This window comes from Tripterygium wilfordii, chromosome 20 (assembly GCF_013401445.1).
Source record: "Tripterygium wilfordii isolate XIE 37 chromosome 20, ASM1340144v1, whole genome shotgun sequence".
In the NCBI taxonomy this organism is placed as follows: Eukaryota; Viridiplantae; Streptophyta; class Magnoliopsida; order Celastrales; family Celastraceae; genus Tripterygium; species Tripterygium wilfordii.
In genome coordinates, this window is record NC_052251.1 from 8,218,963 (window position 1) to 8,242,312 (window position 23,350).

The 23,350-nt window shown below is 39.5% G+C and overlaps 2 protein-coding genes across 2 annotated transcripts; both read right to left on the minus strand.

The window, feature by feature from the left end:
- Nucleotides 1-1,287: 1,287 nt before the first annotated feature.
- LOC119986397 (protease Do-like 9) lies at nucleotides 1,288-6,153 on the minus strand. Its single transcript, XM_038830943.1, has 9 exons — nucleotides 5,426-6,153; nucleotides 4,716-4,915; nucleotides 4,444-4,624; nucleotides 4,117-4,308; nucleotides 3,435-3,667; nucleotides 2,075-2,176; nucleotides 1,936-1,986; nucleotides 1,737-1,841; nucleotides 1,288-1,635 (listed from the first exon to the last, which is right to left on the minus strand). Exons 1-9 carry the CDS (start codon nucleotides 5,985-5,987, stop codon nucleotides 1,531-1,533), a joined length of 1,731 nt encoding a protein of 576 aa, XP_038686871.1. The 5' UTR covers nucleotides 5,988-6,153; the 3' UTR covers nucleotides 1,288-1,530.
- Nucleotides 6,154-14,187: 8,034 nt separating this feature from the next.
- Nucleotides 14,188-22,479, minus strand: LOC119987414. The gene is made up of 4 exons (XM_038832316.1): nucleotides 22,023-22,479; nucleotides 19,321-19,692; nucleotides 14,807-19,244; nucleotides 14,188-14,658 (listed from the first exon to the last, which is right to left on the minus strand). The coding sequence occupies exons 1-3, from the start codon at nucleotides 22,155-22,157 to the stop codon at nucleotides 14,847-14,849; spliced, it is 4,905 nt and encodes a 1,634-aa protein (XP_038688244.1). The 5' UTR covers nucleotides 22,158-22,479; the 3' UTR covers nucleotides 14,188-14,658; nucleotides 14,807-14,846.
- Nucleotides 22,480-23,350: the final 871 nt, after the last annotated feature.

Sequence of the window (23,350 nt, forward strand, 5' to 3'; positions counted from 1 at the left end):
TGCAAAGATAATTGGGGCGTAAAGACTTCGATTCCTACATTGAGGCCATCGGGCCTCTTGTTTTACGATGAACGCAAAGTGGTAGACATCTAATTTTATGGATTAATGTTCCCCTTGGGACTCGGCTTGGCTAACACCCTAGTTTTATACTCAAATGCCAATAAACAATAACTCTCCCATGCATATTCTGTAATTAACCCAAAACCGATCATCCATACACATAATTGTTAGTTATACAATGGAAAACTCAATTAATTAAGGAAATCATGCATTGGGATTTTAAAATTCCAAATCAAACACATTAAATAGAATCTCTATACTAGACAATCAAACATGCTCTTCTCACACACCCACCCAATGACACAACTATTATGAAATTAAAGGAGAGATCGAAGCCACGACTCTTGAAGAATACCTTGAGTAATCGAAAACTTGCATCCACCGTTCGGGACTAGAAATTAGAAAAGAGATTTAGTCACTCATCATAATGAAGATAAACATCCAATTTTATAGAAGAAAATTAGTATTTATAATCAAAATCACAAGAAGTTTAGCAAAAGCTAGAGAGAAACTACAAGGAGGTTATAAATGTCGTAGAATGAATGAATAGGGCAAAACCTTTGGCATCGGATTTTTGCCCTCCTTTTACAATGAAAAATTGCTAACTACCCTTACAAAGTCGTCACTTATTGGTTACAAATAAGATTTGCCCCAAATACCTTTGAAACTTTTGTGTAGAAAATTGCAAAATCATGACACGTGTTCATACATTTAGGAGAGGTGTCCAGACACTTCATGTCTTTAGCAGGTTTGGTGAAGCCCATGACTCTCTTTTTGCCGTGAGGTGTCCAGACGTCTGAGTGTGGTGTCCAAACAACTATGAAGGGTCTCCGGACACTTGAAGCTCTTCGAAAGTTGGGAAGTCTCCGTCTTCAATTTAGCCTGTAGGCATCCGGACAACACATATGGTGTCCGAACACTTTGCCCTTGAAATTCGTTGGACTCTGGTTTTCAATTGTGAAGCAAGTGTCTAGACAGCACAATCGGAATCTGGTGGGTTTGATGAATGAAATCATCAAAGAGGACAATAAAATTTGAGAGAGTTACTTGTAGTAAGAGGTGTTCAACAATGGTGAAGGAATATAAACTAGATGAAACACCAAACTAACTCCAAGGCCCGGTTATAATGTCATTAGACTTTATTTGCTTCAAATAGATGGTCTCCAACAGGTAATAGAAGGTTTCGGTCCAATTTTTTTTCACCGGAGACTCACACCGGGTTCAGTCTGAGGATTTAAAGCTGCCCCCCTCTCTTGAGATTGAAAATTGAAGTCAAGTTTACACCATTTTAGAAAGGGCAAAAAAAAAAAAAACAATCGATATCCCAGTGCCATCTAGGGAGGCAAGAACCTAGAAAACAATTAATGTAGCAAGTCACCGGGGTAACTTATAAAATAACAATCCATATCTATAAAACAAAATGGGGATTATACGCAGGTTTATGACTAAGTATTGCTATATATACTAAACCTAAATTCCTGGTTTAAGATCATCCGACATAGGAGATGGTATGCAATGAGTTGTAAGAATATCTACAGTAGCTGCCTTGGCAGTCTTTGTCCGCAGAACCACTATCTGCAGAGAAAAAAGAAGGAGAAAAAAGAGATTGTTACAGCTGTACAAGCACACAGGCATAGCACAAATACATGCACCATAGACACACAGGAAGAGAGTACCTGGTGATAGTCTAGATCAAACTTCAGAAACTCATCATCACAGTTCTCCACCATGGTGGCCAAGCTCTTCAGATTCTTCACCGGCTTACCATTAAACGCAAGAACCTGCACATCAGACAGAAATGGAAGTATCAACTGGCATTGAAAGGAGAAGCCATTGAGCTATTGCTAATCATTACAACAAGCAGCCATTCCTTACCTGTGTGTTCACAATTTCCTCATACCCAATATTAATATCTGCGACAAGCACCTTCAACAAGTTTGCCAAGGAATTTTAGAAAATGCAGAACCAGAACGCCTCTGCTTACAACATTGAGAGTGCAAGAAAGACAACAAACCTGAGAAACCACAACAAGCTGCTCATCTGGAGATTGTGGCATGGAATGCATAAGCTTGTCCAAAAGCTTGACAGGAGCTTCATATTCATATTCTTTCCCGTACTGGATGCATAATATGAAATTTGAAATACAATGAGATTGTGAATTGCAAATTCACCATCAGGAAATGTTGAGTCATAAGAGCATTGACAGAAATCATATAAATGCAAGATGAACAAAATAGTAAACATCTTAATAAAAGTATCTAAATGGCATATCAACACAAGAAAAAACATAAGGAACATGCAAACAGAAAACAACATACACCCAAGGGTAGAAAGGAAAGGAGCAAAAGATAGAGAAACATTTGCAACAGCCTCGATGGAGAACCAAAAGAAAAGGACAGAAATTTGAGTGAACTATGATTTTTTGTTTTTTAGACTTTCTTTCTTTTTTTCAAAGGAAAACTTTATTAACAGCACCAAGGGGGTGCAACCCTGTTTGTTAGACTATCAACAATAGATCTCTTCTTATTTTGTTTAGTTGTCAGCTAGGGACTTGATTTCCCTCACTCATTTATTGGTTGACTTCTGTAGATTTTATGAGCAGCATCATCCTCGTCAAAACTTTTATCCAACTTTATAAGTTTCTCCATTACTCGTTGATTGTTTATGACTTTCATGCCAAAACAAGGACCCTCCATACCACCCCACCCCACCCCCCCACCACCCTCCGCACCCCCGGGCGCCCTCCTCATCCTCTTATCCCAAACCATCTGATTCTTCCCTTCCCCTTATTTCCATTTTCTTCTCTTCGTCAAAAAGCACAATTCAAGCGACACCAAAATCACCGCGACAACAACCAAACTATCATTACACCCACCAATGCTATAGTTTGCTTCAACCAACAAGTTTAAATTCCACAGTTGACAGCACATAACCCAGTTGACAGCACATGTATGGACCAATCACACAGAGCAACAAACTTAAAAGGTGAATGTATTAATGGTATCTTGATGTATCTTAATTTTTCACTTCTTTTTCTTTCTTTTTTCCGAAAGAGAGAATAAGAAAAAGAGGAGAATACAAGAATGAAGAAGATTCCCCAAGTTCTTGACATTCCTCTCTCAAATCACTCGTATAGGAAAGTTTGAATATGTGGCAACCATATTTTTATCGAGATTTTCATTAGGATTTCATTTTGTTCAACGACTTTTTCTTTTACTTTTGCAACATGTAAGTGAGTGGCTTTCAAGGATTTGATAGTGCCTTCTTATTTTAATTTATTTACTTATCAAAGAGAAACAAACAGGGAAAACAAATACACCAAGTAATTCTTCACACAAAAAAAAAGCATCTAAATCTCAAAGCAGACCCCATACCTCTGAACGGAGATATGGAACAGATACAGATGTAAACACAAATCCAGCAATGATATAATATGAGGGATGTTTCCCCTTGTTGTGTGATGGAATGAGCTTTCTATGAGATGAAAGTTTGATGTTGAAGCTTAGGATCTCATTTTCACGAAGAACCTTAATTGCTGCATTATCCCCAGTATATTTTTGAGAGACAAGGTAGCTGAAACCTATGCGTTCTCCATGGCGAAAAGGTACTAAGTAATCAAAAACACAGGGAAAATGAATGTCAGAAAAAGTCAGGGACAATATTATAAAAATAGAAGTGTGAATCACTGGACTTGCTGCTTCCAAACAAAGTTGTTAGAAATATTTCAATCTAGAACAGCATAAGATAATACTTCATTATCAAGATTATCGTGATTAATGACATTGTTGTTAGAGATAATTCAATCTAGAGCAACACTTGTTGATCCTCTTTATTATCAAGATTACTTTCATTAATGACATTGGTTATGATTATGTATCACACAATGCTTAAAGATACAACCAAGCAAGTCAAGAACCATAATAAGCTTTTGTCTTCTTATAATGCTGACAGTTTTTTCAATTGCCATTAGGAAGTAGAAAGCATAAGTATATAGAAATGTACGTTTCCAGGCATGTCTTCATAAGTACACCAAAAAAAAGGAAAATAGACACAAACCTGTTCCATCATTTGCAATATCAACAGCATCAAAGCTGAGAATAATATCTGATGGCTTCAAAACCTCAGATTCCGGGGCAGTGGGATCGATTCTTCTAATGCGGACACCCTTCTGATGAGACTTCATACCCATTGCCGTACGGAGATCAGGATTTTCCATTTTCTGCCACTCAACCCCAAGAATAGGGAATCCTATCACATAATTGATGATCAAAAAAATGAGGCTTTAAATACATCTTGAGATTGTTGACATTAATTATGCAATGTAAAATGGCCCGATTAAAATTTTCAACACCAGCTAAACACGTCAAAGATGTATCAAACTACCTGTATATGCGCGATTTTTCTCATAGTCTAAGATGAAGTGCATGATGACTGGTGTTGGTATGACATACCCTATATTCTCTGCGTCTTCATGTTTAAGTGACTGAAATGCAATACCGACACATTTGCCTTTATCATTGAAGGCAGGCCCACCAGAATTTCCTGAGTTAATGGCAGCATCTATCTGGAGAGAGCAACAAAGAAATAGTGATATTAGGATAGTGTAATGGTTAAATACACACCAAAAAAGAAATGCTAGAAACATATCAAATAACCTGCAGACCCAGAAGCTCAGTGGATCCATGAACATATGACAGGATTTCTATCCGTGATACAACACCACTTGTCACGGAAATTGTGTCTCCCCCGATTGGGTAACCTACAACAGTCACAGCATCTTGAAGTGCAGGCAATTCTCCAAAATCCACAGGTGAGATCCCTTCCCAAAACTCATCATCATTAACAGTAAGCATGGCTGCAAGATCACATAAAACAAATTCTAATAATAAATGAAACTATCTGTCTCACAATCGAAAATTGTTCACAAGTTATTTACTTCCTGCAATATGAACAATGGACTACACAAGTGTGATATCCACAAATATTATTACTTTACCCCTTCCAATGTTATATTTTCACATGCAACCGACTTAATGTTAGTGTGAATTCATCCTTCAATAGTATCACACAAATACGACGATTACTACATTAGCATCTTTTCTTCTTCTTTTTTTACGCTTTTGATCCACATTCCTATTTCATGTACCTATAGAGGATTCCTAATTCAGTTCTCAACTGTTCTCTAGTCACCATAATGTCTTAAAAATAGCTTATAACTACAAAACCTCAACTAAACAAGGATCAACATGAAAATAACTCCCATCAAATTAAAGAATCTAAAATCCTAAGTCACGGCATATGATTTCAAACAATGCGAGTTTCACTTACAGAAAGAAAAAAAAATCATGAGGAGATAGCTCTTTACCTATATCACACTCGGTACCAATAGCCAGCACGGTAGCAAGGTATTTAGTATCTGAACCACGTTTTTTAAGCTTGACTTGAGTATAATGCTCTACAGAGTGAGCATTCGTCAAGACCCTCCTTCCACCAATAACGAAGCCACTACTGCTGGAGCTGTACTGCCTCTTCCTCTGCCAAGGCAACGAGAAATTAGGCTCCGTGTGCGTGCAGAACACCTTCACCACCGCGTCCATTGCCGGCACCACCCTCTCCACAGCTCCCCCGGGCACCCCATCCCCAGAAAACCCTAAAGTAACACCGTTTCCAGAAACCAGGGCTAACTCCACGCTCCCATTCTCAACGGCAGGACCACTGGAGGAGATGGAACGCTTCTCGGGCTTGTCGGGAGAGAGCTTGGAATGCTTCTTAGGGCGGCCCCTGAGGCGCGGCCGGCGGTCGTTGTCAGAGGCGGGGTCTACAACGACGTCGTCGGTCGCGGTGGTATCTAGGGTTTGCGGAACGGCGGTGGTGGATGCATCGGAATTTTTAGGTTTTCGTCCTCTCTTGCGGTTCTTATCGCCCATTTGGGTTTTCTTTACCGTTAATTGGTCGTTGATTCGGAAACTCGAAAAAAGAGAACAAATCCGCAGCTCGAAGTGCTCACAAAACGTTCCTCCGCTCGTCAGGCCATGTCACCTTATTAGTCTTGTTTATGGAGCTGCACAGAAGGAAATTTTCCGAATCCCAACCCCTCTAACTAGATGACACGTGTCAGAAATAAAGGAAAAACACCCTACATAATCCATACAACCATGGATGTGATAAATACCAAGGGAATAGGTCAAAGCAAAACTCCCTTACCTTATGAATAGGGATTATTATAATTGAATTCTAATCCTAACTGAATACTCAACTCTTAACATCCTCCTTTAAACTAATTTCCATAAGAAATCAATTTACAGCATCTGAACAAACTCCCAACATACCCTGAAGCTTCATAAATGCATCAAGCTTCAAGGGCTTAGTCATTATGTCAGTCACTTGTTCTTGAGCGGTAATGTAACATCCGCACAATGCCATCATGTGTAAGCTCTCGAAGAAAGTGAAATCGAACATCGATATGCTTACTCCGACCATGCATTACCGGATTCTTGGAGAGCTTGATAATTGAACTATTGTCACAATATACAACTGTGGCTTCCTGTTGTACATGATTTAACTCACCCAACAATCTTCTTAACCAAACTGCTTGACATGAGCATGATGCAGCCGCGATGAACTCTGCTTTCGTGGTAGATAATGTGACAACAGATTGTTTCTTTGAGGACCATGAAACTGCCCCTGAACTTAGCATAAATACATAGCCGGAGGTACTTTTTCTATCCTCCACGTCACCGGCATAATCACTATCCGTGTAAGCAACAAGCTCCAGATCTCCTCCCTTCTTGTTTAATATCCCCAAAACAAGTGTCCCTTTCAGATATCTCAAAATTCTTTTGGCAGCCTATAAATGCATTTGTGTTGGATTCTCCATATACCAACTAATGAGACTCACCGAGGACATGATATCTGGTCTTGTAGCAGTTAAATACATTAGGCTCCCAACGATTTGTTTATACATAGTGCCGTCCACCTTTATCCCAGCCTTATCCTTCACCAATTTGAAACCAGGAACTATTGGATTGTGCATAGGTTTGCAATCTCCCATGCCAAACCTTTCGAGTATCTCCTCTGCATATTTCCTTTGACCAAGAAATATTCCATCTTCCCTCTGTTGCACTTCAATGCCAAGATGGTACTTCATCTTTCCAAGATCAGAAATGTCGAATTCAGTCATCATGGACTGCTTGAACTTTAAAAACAAAGATTCATTACTTCTCGTAAAGATCAAGTTACCTACATAAAGACACACAATAAGAATGTCACCTCCTTCACCTTCCTTTATGAAAAGTGTGTGCTCATACAAACATTTCTTGAAACCTTCCTTCAGAAAGTACGACTCAATTCGACTATACCAAGCCCGTGGGGCTTGTTTTAGTCCATATAGAGCTTTCTTCAACTTATAGACTTTGTGCTCTTCACCCACAACTTTGTATCCAGGAGGTTGTTCTACAAAAATATTTTCATTCAAATCTCCATGCAAGAAAGCCGACTTGACATCAAGTTGAAACACTGACCATCGCTTTTGTGCTGCAAGTGAAAGAACCAACCGTATAGTATCCATCCGTGCCACTGGAGCAAGCACCTCGGAATAGTCTACTCCATGTTGTTGTGAGTAGTCCTTTGCTACCAAGCGTGCCTTATATTTGTCCACTTCACCATTTTCGTTGAGCTTGATTTTGAACACCCATTTCACCCCAATTATTTTTTCTCCTTTCGGCAAGTCCATCGACTCCCAACTAGCATTCTTTTCTATAGCACGAATCTCATTATCCATAGCTGCTCTCCATTTCTTATCTTTCACTGCACTCTCAAAGGTGACAGGAGCACGGTCCTCCGAAAGACCTTCACCACTTTCATAGTCTCTCATCCACGTAGGTGCCCTTCTAAGCCGTCGCTCACCAATGTTGTCCTCTGAAAATTCATCTGTTGCATCATCCCCTACTGTACTCACTTCATTCTCATCCTCATTAGATGCTGCTTCAACGAGATCTTCACTATTGAAATCATTTGCCATATCATCTTCATTGACATCTTCCCAATCTAAATTGACAGAAATATCCTTTTGATCAATTTCATCCCTAGTCCAAGCTTCATCTTCATGAAACACCACATCTCTACTCACGATAATCCTCTTTGAAATAGGATCATATAGTCTGTAAGCTTTCGATTCTTCACTGACTCCAAGAAAAACACATTTGATAGTTTTGTCATCCAACTTAGTCCTCTTTTGATCTGGTACATGTACATATAAGATAACACCAAACACATGGAAATGATCAACAGATGGCCTTGTTCCACTCCAGGCTTCTTCTGGAGTTATATTCCGAACTGCAAGCGTGGGACTTTGATTCAACACATGGATTGTCCAATTAACAGCTTCCGGCCAAAAACTCTTTGGAACTTTCTTCCCTGACAACATGCAGCGGACCATGTTCATGATAGTTTGATTCTTTCATTCTGCAACTCCGTTTTGTTGTGGTATACGCGACCGTTAATTGTCTTCGTATGCCATGAGTAACCAAAAAAAGTAGAGAATTTTAATGAAGTGAACTCATCACCTCGATCAGTCCGTAAGCCTTTTACACATGCACTAGACTCCTTCTCAACATATGTTTTGAAATTCTTAAAAGTAGTAAAGGCCTCTGATTTTTTAGTTAGAAAATATGTCCATGTCTTACGACTGTAATTATCTATGAAAGTTATAATGTACCTTTTTCGGTTGTTGGACATAGGACTGATAGGTCCGCAAATATCCGCATGAACCAACTGAAGAATCTCTAATGCTCTCCATGTACTTTCTCTTGGAAAGGGATCCCTTCGTTGCTTTTCCACCAAGCAATCTTCACACACCCGAGGTAGAACCTTCAACTTTGGTAAACCATTCACCATCTGTTTGTCTTGAAGAACCTTTAAACCTTTGTAACTTAGATGTCCAAATCTGCAAGCGAAAGATGACAATGTTGACTTTGTGATTGACACTTTGCAAGCAAAATGAAAATTCTGTTGAGAGACATGCTAGTCTCCATGATCAGACACATGCTAGTCTCCATGATCAGACCTCTATCCGAATGAAAGATCGTACACTTATTGCTTTTGATTAAAATTGCAACTCCTTTCTCCTGCAGTTGACCAATGCTAAGCAGACTATTCTTCAAAGCTAAAATGTAAAATACCTCAGCTATAACTTGAACAAACCCATTTACTTGCATCCTTATGCTCCCTTTTCCCATCACTGCTAGGGATGTATTGTTGCCAAGCTTCACAAACTCCTGAAAAGAGTCATCAAGAGAATGAAAGAAATCCTTGTGTCCACACATGTGATTGCTGCACCTGGAATCCAAAAACCATGCAACCTCGTCATCTTCTTTCTTCACATCAACATAGGCCATCAAGAGCATCTCTTCACTGGCCTCCACAAAATTTTCCCTCGATTCTCCTTTTCTCTTAGGACACTCATATTGATAATGTCCTAAATTATGACAATGATAACATTCAATGACAGATTTGTCAAAGAATTGTTGTTGTCTCCCTCTTCCTCTACCTTTGCCTCGAACTCAACTACGACCTCTTCCTCTTCTCCCATAAGAATCTGCATGAGACACCTTTAAAGCTTGCTCCTCCACGGTATGGCTTTGGATTCGTTGCTCATGGACCAATAAGCTACTCTGCAGCTCATCAATGGACAAGACTTCCAAGTCATTGGACTCCTCTATGGAGCAAACCACATAGTCGAACTTGGGAGTCATAGACCGTAAGATTTTCTCGATGACAATTAAATCTTCCATTTTCTCACCATGACTTCTCATCTTGTTAGTAATGGTGAGAGTTCTAGCAAAAAATTCATCCACTGTTTCTCCATCCTTCACGTGAAGAACCTCGAACTCCTTACGTAAAGCTTGTAGTTGTGCGCGCTTCACCCGTGTATTGCCTTAATACTTCTTTTTCAAAGAATCCCAGATATCTTTTGAAGTTGCTTTGTCCAGGATGGTTTCAAGAATGGATCGATCGATAGCTTGAAAAAGATAATTTTTCGCCCTGAGGTCCTTCAACTTATGTTCTTCAAGAGCCTTACGTTGATCATCACTGAGAGTCGCTTCTTCTGCTGCTGCATGTACTCCTTGCTCAACTATTGTCCAGTATTCCTTGGAACGTAAAAAGTTTTCCATGAGCATACTCCAATGCTCATAGTGCCCGTCAAACTTGGGAATTGTCTGCTGGACAAAGCTTCCTTCTGTTGTCATGTCGTTTCTGCCTTCACTTGCTCCGATACCAAATATCAGGTAATAAGTATGTATATATTGTTTGAAGAACAGAAATAAGAGAATGCTTTCTCATATTATTCAATGAAGATAACTTGGCTTATAAAGCCTTACAACTGAACACAGAAAATAAAGGAAAAACAACTCACATAATCCATACAACCATGGACATGGTAAATACCAAGGGAATAGGTCAAAGTAGGACTCCCTTATGAATAGGGATTATTATAACTGAATTCTAATCTTAACTGAATACTGAACTCTTAACAAACCTGACATCTCTCCCTTATGTCATCCACAACAGAAACCCTTAACAAAAACTCAAAATTTACAATAAAAGTACACTTTTCGCAGATTTATTTACAGTTGCTTTATATATATATAAAGCAACCAAATCAGTTTTGATGTTTAGCGATGATCTCAGATTAAAATGATTTCACGTATTCACACTACATCTCATTTAGTATACTCAAATGAATCATCATTATCTGAAATTCGTTCTCCTTCTTTTGTTGCTCCACCTTCTCCATCTCTGCAAATGCCCTATGCCTCTCAGCTTCTGCTCTCTGTATCTCAGCCTCTACTCTGAGTTTTTCAACTTGAAGCCTCTCATTTTCAATGGCTAAATGGTCTTACCACTCTTTTTCAGCTCTAACTCTCTCAATTTCAGTCAATGTCATTCTCTCTACATGCTCTTGTTTTTTATCGATTATCAATTGTCCTACGATCTCCGTAAGGTCTTTTTGATTTGTCTTCCCTTTCTTTCGTCATTGTTTTTCAGCATTTCGACCATTTGGTCTTTCTAGATCAACAGAAAAAGATCTTGACATGTTATCATCATCCAAATTTATTGCATCATGAACCTTGTTTGAGTTCCCACCAGGTTGATTTCTTTTTGATGAAGATTGTCCCATATGCAAGTTTCACTTTGGTTGATGCCTCAATAAATTCCAACAATGATCAAACACGAAGTGTGTATTTGTCATCTCGTGGTACATTTCTTTAGCCATTTGTATATGCAATAAAGAACACAAAACATAGTGCGCAAAGCTTTTTAGACATATATTATGTCTCCGTTTGGCACACCATTTTGGTGGGCAATATATTGCAGTTGCACACCAAACAACAATATCAAGGCTCAAATTCCTAGACAATAAAGGCACCATTTTTTGACAAATCTGGAATTGTTGCTTTGAGGACCATTTTGGAGCAATATTGGTTTTCATGCCTAAACTACCCTCCACTTTTTATTGAAGTGCCAAAAACATCCCAATCTCACCCCTCCACTAGGGCTTGGCATTGGGCCGGTCTGGGCCGGCCTGGAAATATGAGGCCCAGGCCCGGCCCAAGCCTGAGCCCTACTTTGAGGATCAGGCTTCGGGCCGGGCTTGACTCTCAAAATGAGGCCTAGGCCCGGCCCGGGCCCTTAAAGCTCGGGCTTTTGGCCAAGGCCTCGAGTCGAGCCCGAATTTTTTACTATATAATATTTATATATGTATTATTTATGGAAAATGTATTATATATATGCATATGTGTAATATATACGTATTATGTATATATACACACATACATTGCAATAATATATATATATATATATATATATATATATATATTATATTATATATTATATATTGTATATATATGTATATATTACATTTACATATACATATATATGTGTATATATATATATATATATGCAGACAGTGCATGCACTGTCTATGTCTGTGTCTGTGTGTGTATATATATATGTATATATATAATATATGTAAATATATACATATTATATATATATATATAAATAAATAATATCGGGCTTGGGTCGGGCTCGGGCCGGGCCAAAATTGGCCTAGGTGTTGAGCATCGAGCAGGGCCCGGCCCCAAAAATGGAGCCCAGGCCCTCCCAAGGGGTCAGGCAGGGCTTTGGCCCATGGGCCCGGACCTAGGCCCGTGGGCAAAATGGTGACCCCTACCCTCCACTCTCATTACTCCATCTCTCATACCCCGTACGTAATTTGTCACAATAATTTTAACATCAATATGCTACCAGCAAAAATACAACCAAACACCTACCAACATTTCATGAACCATATCTGCTACCATTTTTTATCAACATATATTGTCTACAATAATGTTATTGTCAAAATTGTCTGCCAAACGGATCCTATATAGTGATCTCTACAAGTATCTTGATCGGTAACCAATCACATCATACACATTTACCTAACAAACTCCAAGCTTCCAATTCTAAAATTAAAGTCATGTAAACAGAGAAAAGACTTACCTTGTCAATCTCGGTGGTACCGGATGGTCGGGAATATTGTCAACTCTTCTCTTTATCAATATTTTGACATACCAGATTAAGAGGTCATGGGTTCGAGTGGGGGGAGGCGGAATCTTTTTCTGAAATAAATCCGTGAGGTTTATGTGTTTGTTGGCCGGCCTACCTCATGGGGGAATATCCATCACAGATAACACGGAGTTATAACGAATATAGAAAGTTTAGTAGATGCGGTCTATGATGTAAAATCAAGTAGACTCAATTTCAATGCATAAAATAGAGTATATATTCATACGAAATGACATTCAAGTTGTTCTTGAGATTTACCCTGTGGTTGATGTTCAATTTGAGGTTTTGGGAAATGACATTCTGTTTTTATGCCCTAACACTCTGGGTGGTATTTCTTTGTTGATTAAAAAAAAATGGTAGATCGATTATAATGTACATCCATTCCATTTTCAGAATTTTATACTCGAGACAGGCAAATTGAAATTCATGGTATTAGCACATTATGTCTTGACTTTCTTTTATGCAGTTCCACCCCCTAGATTTTTGCTAGCTATACGTATGAGTATTCTTATACATAATAGTGTCAATTTCTTTTGCATCAATATTAAAGACACTAAATGGAAGGAAAGACTTGAATCCAATTCATCCCCCATTGTATTTATGGTCTCTCTATGTTTGCACGTAAAGACATTACTCTAACTTCTTATATTTTTAGTTTTCTCAAGTAGCATGTTCTAAGCCTAATTTGAAACTCGAATACAAGAACACTTAGATGCGATGTTTCAATGGCTTCTTTGGTCTCTCTGATGAATAAATGTTTGTTTTTGAATATGGAAACAGAAAATAGAAAGAGTTTTTTAAAACTTCAAACCAAACATGTTTTCTTTTTTAGAAAATAGAAATAGAAAATAGAAAATGAAAATGAAAAATAAACCAAAATACACTCTAATATTATCCTACCTTGTCCCAACACAACCCAAAAACCCTGATGTGGAATGTCTGCCAAAAGCCTAAAGGTGATCAACTATTGAGCCTGGCTCGGGGAAATTTTTTGAGCCCAATCCAAAAGACCTACTTTAACATCCAACACTCTACATAAATTACGGGTCGTAAATTAAGAGACTCGAACATTTTTCGAGCATTTTTATACACCAATAGTGCTGAAAAATCAACAAAATAATATTGGAAAACAACTGAAAATTCGTAGCTACTTCAGACCAGAGAACATTTGCATATCCCACATGGTATCAGAAGCATTTCACACATTACTCCCCTTGATTCACCCCAGTATAAAGAATTCAGGCTTCACAATATAGGAAACATAACCCATAAAAGGAGCACCGATGAATAAAACAATACCCTTTCCTTGCATAGGTACTCCTAGAAAAGCCGCTGATCCAAATTTTACATGGACAAAAGGCCTACACTTCCTCGTCATATAAAAAAAATTAAAACTTGCAAAATTAACAAAAAAAAAAGACCGTCGTCATGAACATTGTTGGCCAGATTACACGAGCATTCAAACTTTCAACGATTAGCTGAAAATAAAATCTATTAAACACAACATCAAGCACAGCAACCCAGAACAAGCACCAAAATTTGCCAACCACACTGTGTGTGTAATTGTGGAAAACAGAGAAGGTAAAAACAACATAAAGTAACAAGAGCACTTAGAAAAGGGATTCTGCTTAAAGCAGGTTTCTGATCCAACATCATTATTGATAGGATTTGTTTCTGATCCAAAGGTATAAATTGTCGATTCACTGAACAGTATGAGCACCAATTATGTCTGGGAAACTCAGAAAGGCATGCTTTCGAACTGTTAAAATATCTACAAAGGGGCAAGTGATCCGCAGTCCCCCAGATCAATTCAATAAAAAGCTTGATGACCCAGACAGATTCCTTGGAGGATACACCGATACATCAAAAGGGCTGGGGAACGGAGACAATGAAAAAATCAAATAACCCACTTACCACCCATCATTGGTATGCACATAAGTTAGATGTTGATCTTTAGGTGTTGAACAAAGCCCCATCCTCAAGAAACTGACATACAAAAACATCACAACTAAGTGAACAGGAGGTACACCTAATGACAGAATTAAGCACAACTTTGACTGAAGTGGGGGTGAAGAAAGAGCGTTTAATGAAAAAGGTGCCTGAAAATTAGGTGGGTTATACATTAGAAACTTACAAGCTTTGATGGATCCTCCGGATTCCGGCATTGTTAATTCCTATCGCCATGACGACTGCTTGTAACCCTCCCATGCTCCCTCTGGTTCCTTCCTCTTTAAAGCACTACCACCTGCTACCGGATAAAATTGTGCATGCTCCTCTACTAGAGCCTGTGAACTAACAACTGACAGTTGCCTTGGAGCAATAGAAGGCATATCCTCTCTCGCTTCTATATCTGGGACCAGAGGTCCTGCATTGAGGTCTAGACCCTGACCTCCCCATTTCCTACTGCTGTCAGCACCACCATTATGGCTGCCATCAGCTAGGGTAACAACATAAGGCCTTTGGTAATTAGATGGGACTGCGCCAGGAGGTCCTAATAGTTGTGAATGCACAGCAGGAAACCAAATCCTCCCACCAGATGATGAATCCACATGTGCCGTCGAACAACCAGGAAATGTGGCTGGGGGAAGAGGAAAGCTCGTCCCAAAAGGAAAGACAGGATACTGAAATGGAGTAGAAGGGAAGGGAACCGCTGGAGAAGATGATAATACCTGTCCCCTGTAAAAATCAGGACTAAATGGTGTGCTACTATTAGGTGGGGCTACCATCCTCTGAGGCCCACCAGGAGCAATTATTGGAAAAGACTGCTCCCTCTCAGGCAAGATTGGTGGAATTGCTACTGCGGGATAAGGATTTGACGGAGTAAACCATGTTGAAATGTTTCCCATATGATGATTGTTCATCCGAACCCCAGGCACAGGTGGCTGTGATGGTGTAGTATTCCTTGCATGCTGACTAAATGGTGACGATTCTGCACACATCTCATCAACAGCAGGCCCATCATTCAAATCGAAATCCCTGCGGGTATTCCCCTCACCTTTACGAAAACCAGCTGATGATGATTTGACTGCCGGAGGTGTAAATTCCACTCTTTGACCACTGCTTGTTAAGCTGTTCCCCATATCAATAGGCTCATCGACTCTATTCAAATCAAGATCAAGTCCCCAAGAGGAACGACTAGGGCCAGAACCAATGAGTTCACCCACCATATTGCAACTATTTGTTAGCCCTTGCACAGAACCTGTATCTTGAGCAGAAGACTGACATGCTAAATCCTCAATGATTCTTTCATCTGGTACATTCAAGTCAAAATCCAGTAAAGGGCGATTGGGCCTGCCAACAGTAGGATCTGGAAGAAAGATGCTAGGTAAACCCAATGGCATATCTAAAACCTTTCTAGGTTCAGCTGGTCGAAATGCACTTGTTGCAGCTGATCCTTTCCAACCAAGTTCTCCTTTACTCCTCAATAAATCCTCCGGTGGAACAAAGGGCCCTTTCGCAGCAGCAGCAACAGTAATCGATGCAGGCAGGCCACTATGTGCAGAAGAAACCACAAAAGGGAAAGGGCTAATCAATGGAAGAGAAGCAGAACATGACTGTGATATTAAGTTATTTGTGTCCCCATATTTTGCATCGTCAGCATTAAAGCCTTCATTCAGATCAAACTCTACTTTCGCATCTGCATTAACCCCACCAGTAGGAGACAGAGAAGAACCATCAGCAGAGGAGGACATACATTCCTCAGCTTCATTATTTCCACTAGCAGTCAACTTAGAGCCCTTTGACCCTACGTAGCGTTCTGCTTCTGGCTTGGGAGGTGCAGGTCCAGAACCATGGAGGTCACTCACATCATTTCCTTGGTCAATCCTGCTTAAATGCTCACCCTTGTTATCGATAATAGGTGAACCCTCACCAGTTCCAGTACAATGCTCCGGATTTAAATCTGCATTTTCATCGGGCGCAGTTGATTGCTTTTGACAGCTATTGACATGACTGCCCACATTGATTTCCTCCTCAGTCTTTTTCTCATTACAATTTTCCACATTGTTCATATCTTTACCCGAACCAGAAGGATGAGGAACTTCCTCATCCACTCCTTTTACAGTCTCGGAGTTCGTCATCACGAAATATGGCTTCTGCTCTGTCTGCATAATGCTGCTCAACCCTTCAGCTATATTTTTTCTCTCACCATCAGTTTCTAAAGAATGATACAAGGATGATCCTCCAGCAGCTACCTGCTTAAAATCCAAACTTGACACATCTAATTTTTCTTCCGTCAACAAAGAACTGCTTGCATCCGGTTTAGTATCTAGATCACAATCTGTGCTCAATTCAACACCTGCAATTTTCTCATTAGGTTCTTCACTTACTTCACCGTTTGAGGCCTTCTCCACAGAGATCACAGAGGGCCCATTAATAGAAGTCGTTGCTCCAGTTTCCTTCATTTTCCCGTTGTTTTCGGCACACGAGTCTACAGTTTGATGCCAATCCATATCAGAGGAATTTGAATGTCCATTGAGCTCTTTGGTGGAATTCCCATGAGAGAACAAAGAAGCAGTTTTTCCATCGGCACATCTAGGCCAATACTTCTCCTGATCACAGGGGCCATCAGGAGTAAGACTACCAACTTTTCCAAAGTCATCTCCAGCTGATGACTTCAATTTCGAAACATGGCCAGAAGTAGAGTTATCCAGCAAAAGGTTGTTTCTCTGAGGCGAATTAGATGGTGAAATCACTTCAGATTTGGACATCTCTTCAGTAGCCACACTCGCAAGCAGATTCATCCCAACATCATCCCCAGCCGGCACAGATGCATTTGCTTCAGAGTAGTTTACACAACTATCAACCAAAGCATTTATGGAGCTAAAAGAAACATCATTCAATTTCTCAATTTTTTCTTCATTTCCTGAAGGTGAAGAAACAGCCCTAGACACTTCTGTCAACTTCTTGGAATCATCACCAGCCCTACAGCACTCCTCTGGAACAGCAGCAGGCGACGGATCTCCCTCATCAGAACCAGTCAGTACATCCTTGAAATCATTGCTTTGCCATGACTCATTATTCACATCGAAAGCATTAGCCCGATAAGCATCATCTTTGTCTTTCAAGTTACGATCAAATTGATAATTCTTCTCCAAAAGCACAGGAGAAGTACCTCTTCCATTCATGAATGAAGGATCCTCAGAGGATCCCCTAGTAGCACTTTGCACAGGACTACGTACTCGATTTGGAATCTTGACTATAAGTTTTTGAGTAGTGTTCTCAACCAGAGGCTCATCAAGTGTCTTTTCGCATGTCAAACTGGACTGTAATACCTTTTCTGTAGAATTTCTGTTTGCAGAACTTCTACTTGACCCAGCTTCCCTCTGTGCCGCTGATAGAGCTGTCCCAGGGAATCCATTGACTGATTTACGATTCCTTGAAGAACCAACTGTATTCTTATTCACTGTCATTGAACCAGCAGTTGAGCTTCGTGCGTCCTCCTTACCAACAGCTCCACCACTTTTTGCATGGTCACCAGAACAAGACTGACTATTAGTATGTGACTGACTAGAACTGCTACTTTTCTCATCCCTGTCTGTTAATGGAATATCACAGACGCCAGCAGCAGCCGAACTTCGGGCCTGTCCATCTTTTATGTTCGTACTTGCATATACAGGTGATTGTGCTGATCTCATTGATCCCAGAGAAGCTGAGGCCGGTTTGGTTGTGGCATCACCCTGAACAAGCTTAACTGATGCTGGTTTAGAAGCCGTCTTTACAGCAACCTCAGAAGTTCCAATCGACTGTCTGTTTGCTCCATGAGATATTTCAGGAATACGGGGTCTTGCCGACCAGGGGACTACAGGATTTGAAACAGACTTTGCATCCATTTCAGCTTCAACACGTTTCTTCCAAATATCAACTAAGCTCCTTGCTTTCTTCTGAATTTCCATGTTCTTATGTGAACGTAGATGATTGACAGATTTGCCAATGTTACACATCTGCAGGGCATCAAGATTAACAGGAAGCTTATCTAGGGCACGGAGTAAAACAAGGAGAAACTCCTCGACAGATTTATCACTATCCTTGGGGCTATTACCATCACCAATCTTGCCTTTATGGACCTCCTGTAGCCATTCATCAAATACAGGCAAGCCCTTGAGCTGCACAAATTTACTTAGGCAGTCCAACTTATCTGTAGCTGCGACAACACTAGCAAGTATCGAACGCCCAACCACGTCTATTTTTTTCTCATTTCTTTGGGGTCGCATGAGTTGCACTAACTTCTCTACCCCCTCAGAATCCACAAGCCCTCCACTATCTGTAATTTTAGCAATCTCAGACTTTAAGATGCCATCTGCTCTGCAATTGCCAGAATCTCCATCATCATATTTTATTGAACGATCTCGTTTGACAGGCTCAGAGCTCTGATCTCCCCGCTCCCTTTTCTTGCCCTTAACTTGAGAAGGAAAGGAGGGAGCACTGTTTTGTATGGGATCAGAACCAGGTTTCAACTGTGATGTTGGTGTTGGGCTATTCATTGGCTTTGGAGAACGACCCTCAGGCTGCACTGTTGCATGCATTTCTACACGAGTCTTGTACAATAATTGATCTATTTCTTCCTGCCGTTCCTGTAAACAAGTAGCATGTTAACAACAAAAAAATACATAATTTAATGCATCATTACTAAAAGTAAGAAAAACCCACATCAATAAAATCTTGATCAGTTAGCCACCATAAACACTTGTTTGTAATGTCATAAACACGACGGCACACAAGTGAGCAAATCCCTGACGAAAGTTCAACACCTTTTGGAAGGAATGCAACTTTACACGGATGAAGTAAGGATGCAGCTGGGATTTCATCCCTGTGAAAAGAATAAAATATCTCGTTTGGCGCAGCTTCCAACAGGATGCCTTTGCCAAGCTTTACTTCACCAGGTCGATAAAGCCAATTCACTCTTAGCTTTAAATTTTTATCTTTACCAGAAATAAGTGAGCGAATTATTCCAATGAAAGGTTGGGAATCCTGAGGTGGTTTGAAGAGAGCACAGTCACCAACACTTATCTTGCGTCCGTCCTGTGGAGGAAAGAAGTGAAAAATTAGTCAACAAGAAATGAACTTATGTACAAAAACCCCCAAACAAAGTTTTCCAGGAGAGATGATCATATAAGATGAGAAGTGGGTTGGAAAAGCCATACAGATTCTGCATCATATGAAACAAAGCAAAAGGATTACAACAGACTACAATTGATCAGCCATTCTTTTCAGTTTTCAATAACATCTCATTGAACAGATCTATCAATAGCACTTACTAACCATCGAGTCATTAATATAAACAGTCATGGCCGGCTTAATGAACATATCCAAATTTAAAATAAACAGTCAAGTGCAAATAGAAAATAAACGGTTAAGTAATGGTGAACCTATGCTTTATGCTAATTTGGATTATAGATGAAATTGATAAAGGCAGAGCAGCTTATACAATTGACAAATTTATACAATAATTTTTTACAGCTATATATAATGATTCGCAAAGGAAACAAGTCCAAATTTAAAATGATATACAAATTATGATTCTTCTTTAAGCGCTGAATAAGCTGAACCTTAACGGCCACTTCTTCCCCCTCAACCTGTCAACAGGCAGACATCCAAGCAATCTTTTTTTTATAATGTTTACTAATGTATCAATGTTTCCAGAGATTTAGGATAAAGTTGTGTTGTTAAAGGCGAAAGGCGCATTACCCATCAAACGCTCGAGGCTTGAGGCTCGAGGCGCAAGGCGCACGCCTAGGCGAGCGCCCGAGCAAAGCTAGGCGAAAAAGGGAAATTTTATTCCTTTAAATATAAAGATTTTATCCCATTTAATTCTGATCAAATATTAATTAATTTTGAAGGATAATATGATATGAACTTCTTACTAATATAGGTTAAAATTAAATAATATATTAGCAGCAAGAAATGCTCATTTTTGAAGAACAGGTGTACTAAATTAACAGACACCTAAGCAAATGCTTTGGTTGCTGTAAGCCTGTAAGTCACCAAAAGATAGTGTGGCCTTGACACACGGACCTCATTTAGCATTCATGTGATAAAGGCATATAAAGGCTCATTTTTTAGGATTGAGGAACACCACTGATAGACCTGTGATTGCAAAAAATATAGCAAAAAGGGGAGACAGACACCTACGCAAGTGTTGTTGCTCTGTAAGTCACCAAAGATAGTGGTCTTGACACGTGGACCTCATTTAGCCTTCATGTGAAGCCATATAATTACTGGACCTCATTTTGACAATCAATAAATACTTTTGAAATTAAAAAAAGAGATCATTTTGACCTCAATTCTCCTAGGCATGCGCCTGGTCTGAGGCGCACGCCTAGGCCACGTGAGGCTCTCATGCTGCGCCTCGCCTCGCCTCGCCTGGAGCGCCTAGGCGCTCGCCCGGCCGCCTCGTGACAACACTGGGATAAAGTCGTGAAGATGATGATATCAATTCAACCAGCTATCCATATTAAAATTACCGAAAATTCATCGTGTGTCTTGCTATGGTATTTGTCTAGGGGCATACTATCACACTGCTTTTTAGCATGTGAAACCAAGCCTTATAAGAGTACAATAACCACGTTACAAATTTTAAATAAAAAAAGAATCATGAATCACAATAGCAATTTCATATGAAGGCTTTCAAAATTCACAATTCAAGTACTACCAAACAACCTTTCCCATAAGAAACAGGAGAAGCATCAAAAAAATTATGACAAACTTGCTCATACAATGAGATTTTATAAGATGATTTTTTAAGCAGTTTCAATAAGCACAAGCAACGCCAAACAAAGCCTAAGCCTTATTGTAATTTATTAAAATTTTTCATACGAATTGAATTATGAAATCAATTCAGTACACTCACATTAGTCCTAAAACCCAATAACAACATCCAACAGCATAAAACCTTCCTATACCTCGGCCAATAAAGTTCCCCATAAATAAGAAGCTTCTATGAATCTACCAAGAATCCCAATAGTGAATAGAACAACTTCTCATTCCCTGTCCGACCTTTGCATTGGGGCCAACATGACATCCCATCAACAATTCAAAAGATGATTTAAAAACCATAAAATTGATAGAAACGATCAAAATGGATAAAATCATTATTCGTGAATCAATCCCCAATATACGATTCTTAAGAACAAAATTGTTATCAAAATTTTGATTTGGTAAGACCATCAAAAGCCACAGATGCATGATGTTCAGCACCCATTTTTCCGCTAATCAAGGCAACAGCCCAACTAACCAATCCTGATCACAACATCATATAGAAATCGTTTTTGTCTTTGACACAAACCCATAAAATGACAGAAAACCAACAAAAGAAAAACTTGAAAGCCAAACCAAAAAAATATATATAATACCTTTGAAAACGAATTACGCGGAGAGGAAAACAAAGACGAAGAAGAACCATCACCAGCTACACTCGCAGTGCTGGGCAAAGGTCCTATCCACATGTGCAGACCCCGCTTCCTCTCCTCACCTTCCCGTCCACGCATAGCCTAGCATTTTCCCCAATTCCAGCCTCGTATCTGAATTCAATCGCAGCGAGTACCATCAATCCTCTCCTATTCAACGACAAAACCCTTTCTAAATTTCACCAATTCTGAACCCTAGATCCACCCAGCAAGAAACTAGCGTCGACCATCAGCTGCAAACACCCGAAACCCTAACCTTCGACTCCGCGAAATTGATCGAATTGCGATTCTAGCGCTTCTAAACAATTAAGAAAAACCAATCTAACACACGGTCAGATCCGTCGCTGCAAAGAGAGAAAGAAACCGAGCTACCTTTCGATCTACGGAGTCAGAATTTAGAACGAAATGGCAAAAAGGAAGGGAAGTACTTGAATGCGGTTCTGGTCAAACCGTGGAGCAGGGAAATTAACCCGCACCGATAATTAAGACCCGATTAGGTTATTGTCACATTCTATATATTCTACCCTAATTAAATCCGATTAGGTTCATCATACTCATTTGCAAGAAATAGATAACATAGGACGCAGATTCGTGGACATGGTGGAACATCATCATCCGACCACTAATCAAGGCCGTCGACCCACCAAATAGAAGTGTCGGAGCACCATGACCAACCCCCAACCATCATTTGTCGTCGTCACTTGTTGATTCCATCGAAATTTAACCTTGAAGTCGCGACCAACCATGAAGAAAAGTGTCTGATCTTACCGCCGACGAATGAAACTTTTAGTGAAGGGACTTATCTCTAATTTTCCCTATTTTGTAATCAAAGTTGTCATCGGAATCCTCTTCAATATTGAGGATATCTTCGAGAATATTTGGAAAATGATTCATAACGTAAAAAAGTATAGAGAAGCGGAAATTTAAATAACAGATAACTTAATAGGAATGATGAAATTCAACTAGATAGGTAGCATATTTATAGAAGAAATTTGGCGGCAAAATTGTTCTCAGAAAAATTCTGACGATTTATATTTTAGCGGAAAAAGAGTACAATTTCTTTTATACAATTTACTAATTTACGGAAAAAAAAAGTGAAACATGGGCCTCAATTAAATGGGCTTACATTGAATAATGTCTTAGCAACTCCGATTGAAATGAAAAAATTTTACCAACCCATTTTAACACTATTTAAGATGGTATAGTACAATTATACCAATCCAATATATCAACTCATAACTCCCATTGGAGTTGTTCTAATAGGAACATATGAA

Excerpts from the sequence above, each read along its gene's own strand:
- LOC119986397 (XM_038830943.1), bottom strand. The coding sequence starts at position 5,987 with ATGGGCGATAAGAACCGCAAGAGAGGACGAAAACCTAAAAATTCCGAT. Across the intron at positions 4,309-4,443 it reads GAAAAATCGCGCATATACAG|GATTCCCTATTCTTGGGGTT; the intron begins GTAGTTTGATAC and ends ATTATGTGATAG. Across the intron at positions 1,842-1,935 it reads AGGAAATTGTGAACACACAG|GTTCTTGCGTTTAATGGTAA; the intron begins GTAAGGAATGGC and ends TCTGATGTGCAG.
- LOC119987414 (XM_038832316.1), bottom strand. The coding sequence starts at position 22,157 with ATGCGTGGACGGGAAGGTGAGGAGAGGAAGCGGGGTCTGCACATGTGG. Across the intron at positions 19,693-22,022 it reads CGCGTAATTCGTTTTCAAAG|GACGGACGCAAGATAAGTGT; the intron begins GTATTATATATA and ends TTTCCTCCACAG. Across the intron at positions 19,245-19,320 it reads CTGATCAAGATTTTATTGAT|GAACGGCAGGAAGAAATAGA; the intron begins GTGGGTTTTTCT and ends ACTTGTTTACAG.